At 51.3% G+C, this 10,265-nt stretch overlaps 2 protein-coding genes across 8 annotated transcripts in view; both read left to right on the forward strand.

The window, feature by feature from the left end:
• ZC3H11A (zinc finger CCCH-type containing 11A) overlaps positions 1 to 4,062 on the forward strand; it is a 31,303-nt gene extending 27,241 nt beyond the window's left edge. For all 6 annotated transcript variants that reach the window (XM_059488125.1, XM_059488124.1, XM_059488122.1 and 3 more), the window contains 3 exons: positions 938 to 1,089; positions 1,531 to 1,595; positions 2,963 to 4,062. In XM_059488125.1, coding sequence (XP_059344108.1) covers positions 938 to 1,089; positions 1,531 to 1,595; positions 2,963 to 3,263 — 518 coding nt within the window. In that variant the 3' untranslated portion in view covers positions 3,264 to 4,062. The remainder of the gene's footprint in view (positions 1 to 937; positions 1,090 to 1,530; positions 1,596 to 2,962) is intronic.
• Positions 4,063 to 5,571: 1,509 nt separating this feature from the next.
• SNRPE (small nuclear ribonucleoprotein polypeptide E) lies at positions 5,572 to 9,694 on the forward strand. 2 transcript variants are annotated; one of them, XM_059487999.1, is made up of 5 exons: positions 5,572 to 5,798; positions 5,933 to 5,959; positions 6,676 to 6,738; positions 7,443 to 7,521; positions 9,504 to 9,694. In XM_059487999.1, exons 1-5 carry the CDS (start codon positions 5,745 to 5,747, stop codon positions 9,557 to 9,559), a joined length of 279 nt encoding a protein of 92 aa, XP_059343982.1. In that variant the 5' UTR covers positions 5,572 to 5,744; the 3' UTR covers positions 9,560 to 9,694. The 2 variants fall into 2 exon arrangements, with proteins under 2 accessions (XP_059343982.1, XP_059343983.1); XM_059488000.1 differs by lacking the exon at positions 5,933 to 5,959 and having other exon boundaries at positions 5,684 to 5,780.
• The last annotated feature ends 571 nt before the right edge of the window (positions 9,695 to 10,265 follow it).

Below are 10,265 nucleotides of genomic sequence, written 5' to 3' on the forward strand. Positions count from 1 at the left end.
GGATGGGCTGTGTGGGGTTGGGGTTTGTGGCAATGGTCTGTGTGGGGTTGGCATTTAGGGAGCTCAGCTGCCTGAGAGGAGAGGCAGAGGTGGGGCTGCAGTTATGGGAATCATTTAGGGTTGGGGTTGGGGTTGGGTTTGGGTTTGGGATGGGCTCTGTGGGGTTGGGGTTTGTGGCAATGGTGTGGGGTTGGGATTTATGGCAATGGTTTGGGTTTGGGATGTTCTTTTTGGGGTTGGGGTTTGTGGGAATGGTCTGTGTGGGGTTGGGATTTAGGGAGATTTAGGGAGCTCAGCTGCCTGAGAGGAGAGGCAGAGGTGGGGCTGCAGTTACGGGAATCATTTGGGGTTGGGTTTGGGTTTGGGATGGGCTGTGTGGGGTTGGGGTTTATGGGAATGCCCCATGTGGGGTTGGGATTTAGGGAGCTCAGCTGCCCGAGAGGTGAGGCACAGGTGGGGCTGCAGTTACGGGAATCATTTGGGGTTGGGATTGGGGTTGGGTTTGGGTTTGGGTTTGGGTTTGGGATGGGCTGTGTGGGATTGGGGTTTGTGGCAATGGTGTGGGGTTGGGATTTATGGCAATGGTTTGGGTTTGGGATGTTCTTTTTGGGGTTGGGGTTTATGGGAATGCCCCATGTGGGGTTGGCATTTAGGGAGCTCAGCTGCCCGAGAGGAGAGGCACAGGTGGGGCTGCAGTTATGGGAATCATTTGGGGTTGGGTTTGGGTTTGGGTTTGGGATGGGCTGTGTGGGGTTGGGGTTTGTGGCAATGGTGTGGGGTCAGGATTTATGGCAATGGTTTGGGTTTGGGATGGGCTCTGTGGGGTTTGATAGATAAAGTAATGTTATAAAGGTGTTTGATTGATAAAGGAATGGATTTGATTGATAAAGGAAGAGGTTTCATAGATATTTTTTTCCCTTTTTTTCCCTCTTCCCAGCCAAGTCCAGGCTGTCCCTGAAGCCTCTGGATGCCAAAGCCCCTCCCAAGCAGCCCCTGAAGAGGAAGGGCCCCGAGGGCCACCCCCCTGCTGTGGTGGCAGTGAAGCCACTCAGTGCCACCAGCGGGCACACCCAGGGGTCCCCAGCCAAGGTGAGGCTCCAAATTCCCCAAAAAAAACCTGAAAACTGAAATTTTCTACATTTTCTTCCAGCCCATTTCACCCCAGAACTCTCAGGGGCAGCACATTCCTGCTTTGGAGGCATCTCCAGAATTCCCTGCTGGGATTTGGGAATATTTTGTCCTTTCCAAGGCAGAAATTCCTTAAAAAACCCAAATTCCTCATTTCAGCATTGCCCTGCTTCAGGTGAAGCAGAAAAGGAAGAATCTCCTAAAATTTGGGATTTTTTTTTCTAATTTCAGAAATGCCTAAAATTTCATTCAGGAATCATTTCATTTCAGAAACTTCATTTCAGGAATCCCTAAAATTTGGGATTTTTCCTCATTACAGGAGTGTCCTGCTTCAGGTGAAGCAGAAAAATAAAAATTTGGGATTTTTTAGATCCTAAAACTTGTCCTGCTCCTCATTGCCAGGTTGTTCCCCCTTCTTCTGAGGACAGCCTGGACTCCAACCCTCGGAGGAAGAATTCCCAGAACAGGTAACCCCAAAATCCCACATCCCAAATCCCAAATCCCCTTTTCCCTCCTGACCCCAGGGATGGGATGTGGGGTGGGCACCAGGGGAAATCCCAGCTTTGGGGGAAATCAGTGCCAAAATCCTACAGAGGAACCTTTAATTGCAATTCATGTGTGTGCTTTGGGGTTCCTACAAATGCTGCATGTGGACACTCCCCAAAATGGATCCTGCACCCCAAAACTGATCCTGGACCCCAGAATTGATCCTGGACTTCCTAAAATTGATCCTGGGCTCCCAAAATTGATCCAGGACTCCCAAAATTGATCCAGGATGCCAAAACTGATCGTGGACTTCCCAAAGCCAATTCTGAACTGCCAAAATTGATCTGGGACTTCCCAAAACTGATCCTAAACTGCCAGAATTGATTCTGGACTTCCCAGAACTAATCCCAGACTCCAGAACTGATTCTGGACATTCCAAAACTGATCCAAGGCCTCAAAATTGATCCTGAACTTCCCAAACCAATCCGGGACTTCCCAAAACTGATCTCATCCCCCTAAAACCAATCCAGGGCCCCCCAAAACCAATCCAGGACTCCAAAATGGATCCTGAACTGACAAAATTGATCCTAAACTGCCAGAATTGATCCTGAGCTTCCCAAACCCAATCCCAGCCCCACCAAAACCAATCCTGAACTGCCAAAATTGATCTTGAACTGCTAAAATTGATCCAGGACTCGCCAAACCCAATCCAGGGCTCCCCAAACCCAACCCCAGGCCCCCAAACCCAATCCCAGTCCCATAAACAAAATCCAGGGCTCCCCAAACCCAATCCAGGCCTGCCCAAACTGGTCCTGGACTCCCCAAACCAAATCCAGGGCTCCCCAAACTGCTCCTGGACTCCCCAAACCAAATCCAAGGCTCCACAAACTGGTCCTGGACTCCCCAAACCCAATCCAGGGCTCCCCAAACTGGTCCTGGACTCCCCAAACCCAATCCAGGGCTCCCCAAACTGGTCCTGGACTCCCCAAACCAAATCCAGGGCTCCCCAAACTGGTCCTGGACTCCCCAAACCAAATCCAAGGCTCCCCAGACTGGTCCTGGACTCCCCAAACCAAATCCAGGGCTCCCCAAACCAAATCCAGGGTTTCCCAAACTGGTCCTGGACTCCCCAAACCAAATCCAGGGTTTCCCAAACTGGTCCTGGACTCCCCAAACCAAATCCAGGGTTTCCCAAACTGGTCCTGGATTCCCCAAACCCAATCCAGGACTCCCCAAATTCAATGCCAGCCCATCCCCACCCTCTCCAATCCCCTTCCCCCTGCAAAGCCAAACCCTCAGTCTCCCCTCAGTCTCCCCCACACTGACTCCTCCCTTCTGCTCTCCCCAGCCCTGAGCTGCAGCCTGGCACCCAGGGCGATTCCATGGCACAGTCAGAGGTGTCTGGATCTTCCTCCTCATCCTCCTCATCCACATCTTCCTCCTCCTCCTCCTCCTCCTTGGAGGCTCCCCTGAAGCTGCGGCGCCTGAGCTCGGCCGGCGGCGCCAAGGCCGCGCTGTCGGTGGAGGACGACTTTGAGAAACTCATCTGGGAAATCTCTGGGGGAAAACTGGAGGCAGAAATCGACCTGGATCCAGGCAAGGATGAGGATGCTCTCCTGCTGGAACTGTCTGAGATGATTGACAGCTGAGAGGGGAGGTTTTGTTGGAAAGAAAAAAAAAAAAAAACGGGGAAAAAAGACGCGACACCAAAAAAAAAAAAAAAAACCCACCCTGAAAAAGCAAAATTTTCTCCTCACCTCCCACAAAAATCTTGTAAATGTTGTTGGATCTGTGGAGGAGACCCTGCCCCAGCTGGAAGCACAGTTGGATTGTTAGGATTAGGCAGAGTCTGCTCTCAGTTATTCCAAAATTCTGGGCTGAGTTTGTCCCCCCACGGGACAGGATAGAGCACTTGGAACGCCCTGAGGGGCCACAGATCCCATCTCCAGAGCTCCCTCCTGGACAGAAAATCCCAAAAAAATTCCTGGAGTTACTGTGTCAACTCTGGGAGCCACGGATGGACTCGCATTTGGGGGGAATTCAGGGAAAAGAGGCAAAATCTGAGCAGGATTTTGGACCAAAGCCTGCCAGGGTGAGCCTGGCTTGTGGGATTTTTTCCATGGGGGAAAGCAAAAATTCCTCCTGGGATTTGGGAAAAGGAACATTGCTTCAAGTGCCTCTGGGTTCTGAAGATTTCTCCCTGCAATGAACTTCCCACATCCAGCTGGGATCGTTTTGGGAGGGAAAAAAGAAAAAGCACCTGGAATGTTCCCCCTTGGTTGCTTCCCTCTTTTCCAGCCCTTTGGAGATGGGATTGAGTGAAATCCCCGTGGTGTTTTTTTTTTTCGATTTGTTTTGAGATTTGTTTTTTGTTTTTCTGTAAATATTTTATTCTTCCATTTTATATTTGTATGATTCTATTTAAGGGATTAAAGGTAGGCTGCTCACTGTGTGGTGTCCATGGGGTTTTTTAAGGAATGGTGTCAAAGAGATTGGGAATGCTGAGTGTTAATTAGGAATTAATGAGGGGGGGAACATCCTGAGGGAGCTGGGAAGGGTCTGAGGGAGCTGGGAAGGGTTTGGAGAAATCTTGAGGGAGCTTGGGAAGGGTTTGGAGGAGTTGAGGGTACCAAGGAAAGGTTTGGAGAGTCCTGAGGGAACAGGGAAGGGTTTGGAAACATCCTGAGGGAGATGGGAAGAGTCTGAGGGAATTGGGAAGGGTTTGGAGAAATCTGGAAAGGGTTTGGAGAATCCTGAGGGAGATGGGGAAGGGTTTGGAAGAATCCTGAGGGAAGGGTTTGGAGAAATCTGGAAAGGATTTGGAGAATCCTAAGGGAGCAGGGAAGGGTTTGGAGAGTCCTGAAGGAACCAGGGAAAGGTTTTGAGAGAATCCTGAGAGAGATGGGCAAAAGGTTTGGAAGAATCTTGAGGGAGCTGGGAAGGGTTTAGAGAATCCTGAGGGAGCTGGGAAGAGTCTAGAGAAATCTGGAAAGGGTTTGGAGAGTCCTGAGGGAGCTGGGAAAGGTTTGGAAGGGCTGAGGGGACCAGGAAATGGTTGGAAAAAATCTTGAGGGAAATAGGAAGGGTCTGAGGGACCTGGGAAAGGTCCTGAGGGAGCTGGGAAGGGTTTGGAGAATCCTGAGGGAGCTGGGAAGGGTTTGGAGAGCCCTGAGGGAGCTGGGCAGGGGCTCAGCCTGGAGCAAAGGAGGCTCAGGGGGAATTTCTGGCTCTGCACAACTCCTGCCAGGAGGGCACAGCCGGGGGGGATTTGGGATCTTATCCCAGGGAACAGGGACAGGAGGAGAGGGAACGGGGGTGTGGGAGATGTTTCAGGGATTTTTTTATCTTCCTTGTTGAGGGATAAATAAACAGGAAAGCTCCGACGCTGTAAGAGCACAAAAATCACTTTATTTTAAAGTTGGGTGTTTTAGGGCATAGCTCTGAGCCACGGGAATATTTTTTGGGAATTTTTTTTTCGATGAATTGTGGTTGTTAAACCCCAATAAAATAATGGCATAAAAAACCGTAATGCTAGCAAGAAAAAGCTCTAATAAGAGCCAAAAAAAGTCCTAAAAATAATGATAAAAAAAGAAAAAACGGCCGCCCTCACAGCGCCGCTATCCCACAGTACCCCGCGCGGTGCTCTCCCCTCACACCGCCACTATCCCACAGTGCCCCGCGGTGCCATCCCCTCACACCGCCATTATTCCCTCACACCGCCACTATCCCACAGTGCCCCGCGGTGCCATCCCCTCACACCGCCATTATTCCCTCACACCGCCACTATCCCACAGTGCCCCGCGTTCCTCCATCCCCTCACACCGCCATTATTCCCTCACACCGCCACTATCCCACAGCGCCCCTCACGGTGCCGCTCCTGTTCCGCCACCATCCCACAGTGCCCGTGTCTCCATCCTGTTCCGCCACTATCCCACAGTGCCCGTGTCTCCATCCTGTTCCGCCACCATCCCACACTGCCCCGCGCTCCTCCATTCCCCTCACACCGCCGCTATCCCACAGTGCCCCGTGTTCCCTCCCCGTCCTGTTCCGCCGCTATCCCACAGTCCCCCGCGCCCCTCCATCCCCTCACGCCGCCGTTCTCCCCCAGCGCCCCGCGGCCCCGCGCAGCCATGGCGTACCGCGGGCAGGGCCAGAAGGTGCAGAAGGTGATGGTGCAGCCCATCGTATCCTGCCGCCAGCGCTCAGGGCACCGGGGGAGCGCGGGCGGGAAGGGAGCGGGGCGGGCGGGGTCCCCTCAGGGGTGCCCGGGGCTCCCGGCTGTGCTGTGCTGTGCTCTGCCCTTAACGCTCGGCTCCAGAACCTGATCTTCCGCTACCTGCAGAACGTGAGTGCATCACCGCGGGGAGGGACCCCAAATGCCACCCGGTGCCAGCTCTGCCATGGCAGCGACACCGTCCCCTGGGCCAGGCTGCTCCTGGGACACCCAGGGATGGGAATTCTGTGGGAATTGGCAGGCTGGGAATGAGTCTGGAGTTCTAAACTGGGATTTTTTTATGGAATCATGGGGTGGTTTGGTTTGGAAGATCCAAAGGATCATCCCATTTCCACCCCTGCCATGGAAGGGACACCTTCCACTACACAGAGGTGTCATTTTATGCTTTTAAACCATTTTAACAATTTTATATTTTTTATCCATTTTAATAATTTTATCCATTTTATCCCCTGTCCAACCCAGCCTGGGACACTCCCAGGGATGGAGCAGCCACAGCTCCTCTGGGAATTCCATCCCAGCCCTTCCTAGGGAAAAATTCCTTCCCAAAATCCCATTTAAACACCATTTAAACCCTATTTCTTTCAATTTAAACCCCATTTTAACCCATTTAAACTCCCTTTAAACTCCCTTTAAACCAATTTAAACCCCATTTTAACCCATTTAAACCCCATTTTTTCCCACTTAATCCACCCAAACACCAGAGCAGTCCCTGCTGCTCCTCCCCCTGCCATCCCACGGGACATTCCCAGGGACCCCCCTGATTTTGGGGTGGGGATGGACCCTGACCCCCCCAGAGCCCCCTCAGAGGTGATTTTGGTGCCTTGCAGAGATCCAGGATCCAGGTGTGGCTCTACGAGCAGGTGAACATGAGGATCGAGGGCTGCATCATCGTGAGTGCCACTGTCCCCTTGTCACCCCTCTGTTCTGGGGTCACCCCAAACCCCCTGCCCTGCTCTGGGGTCACCCCTCTGCCTTTTCCCCAACCCTAAACCCATTTCTCTCTTGTTCTTCTCCTGGTAATTGCAGGATTTGGGGGTTTATTTTGGTATTTTTGGGGGGAGGGTGTTGGGGTTTTTTGGATTTTTTTTAGGTTTTTTTTGGTTTGTTTTTTTTTTGGGGAGGTTGGGGTTTGTTGGGGGTTTTGAGGGGTTTTTTTGAAGTTTTTTTGAGTTTTGTTTTGTATTTGGTGTTTTGGGGGGGTTGAAGGTTTTTTTTTTGGAGGTGTTTTTTTGTTTTGGGGTTTTTTGGGGTTTGGATTTTTTTTGTTGTTTGTTTTCTAGGGTGTTTTGGTGTGTTTTGGAGATATTTAGGGTTTTTTGAGGGGATTTTTTGGGTTTGGGTTTTTTTGTTTGTTTTTTGGGTTTTTTTTTTTTTATTTTTGGGGTTTTTTTTGTTTTTGGTTTTTTTTTTTTTAATTTAATTTTGGGGTTTTTTTTTGTTTTTTTTTCAGGTTTTTTGGGTGGGTTTATTGGGTTATTTGGAATTATTTTTTTTGGAGGTGTTTTGGTTTATTTTTTGTTTTTTGGGGGATGATTTGGTTTTTTTTGGGGGGGTTTTTTTTGGGGTTTCACTGAGGCTGGTGCTGCTCCTGCAGGGCTTTGATGAGTACATGAACCTGGTGCTGGACGATGCTGAGGAAATTCACTCCAAAACCAAATCCAGGAAACAGCTGGGTAGGGCAGGGGGAAGGGGAAGGCTGGAATTGGGGGGTGGGATGGGGGATTTGGGGGTGGGATCTTAAATGTCAGGTGTGGGGTGTGAAATGGAGCTGTGGGACCTGGAATCCAGGTTTGGGATCTTGGGACCTGGATGTGGGACCTTAAATCCAGGCTTTGGGATTGGGGTCCAGGTTTTGAGGCTGAGATCCAGGTTTTGGGACCAGGTTCCAGCTGTGGGATTGGGAACCAGATTTTGGGACTGAAATCCAGATTTTGGGACTGAAATCCAGGTTTTGGGACCAGGTTCCAGCTGTGGGATTGGGATCCAGATTTTGGGACTGAAATCCAGGTTTTGGGATTGGGATGCAGATTTTGGGACTGAAATCCAGGTTTTGGGGTTGAGCTCCAGCTGTGGGATTGGGATCCAGATTTTGGGACTGAAATCCAGGTTTTGGGATTGGGATCCAGCTGTGGGATGGGGCTCCAGTTGTGGGGTTGAAGTTTTGGGACTGGACTCCGGCTGTGGGGCCAGGCTCCAACTGTGGGATTGGGATCCAGATTTTAGGGTTGGAATCTGGGTTTTGGAGCCAGGATCCAGCTGTGGAACTGGGCTTCAGGTTTTGGGATTGAGATCCAGGTTTTGGGATTGGGCTCCAGCTGTGGGGCTGGGCTCCAGCTGTAGGATTGGGATCCGGGTTTGGGGCCAGCATCCAGGTTTTGGGACTGGAGTCCCGCTGTGGGATGGACTCCAGGTTTTGGGATTGGGATCCAGATTTTGGGGCTGGAATCCAGGTTTTGGGATTGGTCTCCAGCTGTGGGATTGGGATCCAGGTTTTGGGCCTGAAGTCCAGGTTTTGGGGCCAAGGTCCAGCTGTGGGATTGGTCTCCAGCTGTGGGATTGGGATCTGGGTTTTGGGTTTGGAATCTGGGTTTTGGGCCCAGGCTCTAGCTGTGGGATTGGGATCCAGCTGTGGGATTGGGATCCAGCTGTAGGACAGGAATACAGGTTTTGGGGCTGGGCTCCAGCTGTGGGTTTGGAATTCAGTTTTGGGGTTGGGATCCAGGTTTTGGGGATTGGGATGGGATCTGGGTGTGGGACTGGGATCCAGGTGTGGGATTGGGATCCAGGTTTTGGGATTGGCCTCCAGCTGTGGGGCCAGGCTCCAGGTGTGGGGCTGGGATCCAAGCTTTGGGATTGGGAACCAGGTGTGGGTTTGGAATTCAGGTTTTGGGGTTAGAATCCAGCAGTGGGGCTGGACTCCAGCTGTGGGATTGGGCTGCAGGTTTTGTCCAGGCTTTGGGATTGGGATCCACCTGTGGAGCTGGGATCCAGCTGTGGGGTTGGGGTCCAGCTGTGGGTTTGGAATTCAGGTTTTGGGATTGGGATCCAGGTTTTGGGGTCGAGATCCAGCTGTAGGATTGGGGTCCAGGTTTTAGGGCCAGGATCCAGGTTTTGGGGCTGGGATCTGGCTGTGGGATTGGAATTCAGATTTTGGGGTTGGCATCGAGCTGTGGGGTTGGGATCCAGGTTTGGGGCCAGGATCCAGGTTTTGGGGTTGGAGTCCAGCTGTGGGATTGGGGTCCAGGTTCTGGGATTGGGCTCCAGGTTTTGGGGCTGGGATCCAGCTGTGGGATTGGGATCCAGCTGTAGGGCTGGGGTACAGGTCTTAGGGTTGGGATCCAGGTTTTGGGGTTGGAATCCGGGTTTTGTGGCTAGGAGCCCACTGTGGGATTGGGACTGGACTCCATCTGTGGGGTCAGGTACCAGCTGTGGTTCCAGGGTCCAGCTGTGGGACTGGAATTCAGATTTTGGGATTGAGCTCCAGCTGTGGTTCTGCGCTCCAGCTGTGGTTCTGGGCTCCGGCTGTGGGACTGGAATTCAGATTTTGGGATTGAGCTCCAGCTGTGGTTCTGGGCTCCAGCTGTGGTTCTGGGCAGGTTTGGGGCGCTCCCACCCCAAAGCTTCCCCCCCCAATCCCGCTCCCTTTGGGTTCCAGGTCGGATCATGCTGAAGGGAGACAACATCACCCTCCTGCAGAGCGTCTCCAGTTAGGGGCTCCAGCTGGGAATGGGATTGGGATCGTGGAGAACGGGATGAGCCACGGGGGAAACCCCACAGCTCCTCTGGGAACCGTGTTTTGTAGTTGGGGCTTTTCTTTGGGGAATAAAATGGGGTTTTGTAACTAAATCTGGGAGTGGGGTTTCAGTCTCGGGGTGGGGGAAATGATTTCCTAAGGTTTTTCCCTGTGGGGTTGGATCTGGGGGTTCAGGTTTTCCCAGACCAAGCCCTTTATCCCAAAACCAATCACATCTTCCCAAGATCAATCCCATTTTCTTAAAACCCATCCCCTCTTCCCCAAATCAATCCCATCTTCCTAAAACCCATCACTTCTTCCCAAAAATAATCCTTAATTTCCCAGAACAAATCCCTTTCCCCAAAAAGTCCCTTTATCCCAAACCCAATCCCTTCTTCCCAAACTAAATCCCTTTTTCCTCAACCCAGTCCCTTCTTCCCCACAAAAAAAATCCCTTTTTCCCAAAAATAATCTTCTTTTTGTCCACAAAACAAATCTCTTTAGCCCATAAAAATCCTTTTCCCAAACCAATTCCTGTTCCCCAATAACTAACCTCTTTATTCTAAAAAGAATCCTTTTTGCCCCCCAAATTTTGATTTTTTTAATCCTATTTCTCAAGAAATCCCTTCCCATCCTCCCCCTAAGGCTTTGCCTTACTCAGGGGCAGCTCCTGGGATATTTTAG

Source organism: Ammospiza nelsoni, chromosome 23 (genome assembly GCF_027579445.1).
Source record: "Ammospiza nelsoni isolate bAmmNel1 chromosome 23, bAmmNel1.pri, whole genome shotgun sequence".
Lineage (NCBI taxonomy): Eukaryota > Metazoa > Chordata > Aves > Passeriformes > Passerellidae > Ammospiza > Ammospiza nelsoni.

What these genes read in the sequence shown, in the direction of transcription:
- SNRPE (XM_059487999.1), top strand. Translation starts at nt 5,745, where the DNA reads ATGGCGTACCGCGGGCAGGGCCAGAAGGTGCAGAAGGTGATGGTGCAG. An exon ending in AGGTGATGGTGCAGCCCATC is followed by an intron (nt 5,799 to 5,932) that starts GTATCCTGCCGC and finishes GCTCGGCTCCAG; the next exon opens with AACCTGATCTTCCGCTACCT. An exon ending in TCTTCCGCTACCTGCAGAAC is followed by an intron (nt 5,960 to 6,675) that starts GTGAGTGCATCA and finishes GGTGCCTTGCAG; the next exon opens with AGATCCAGGATCCAGGTGTG.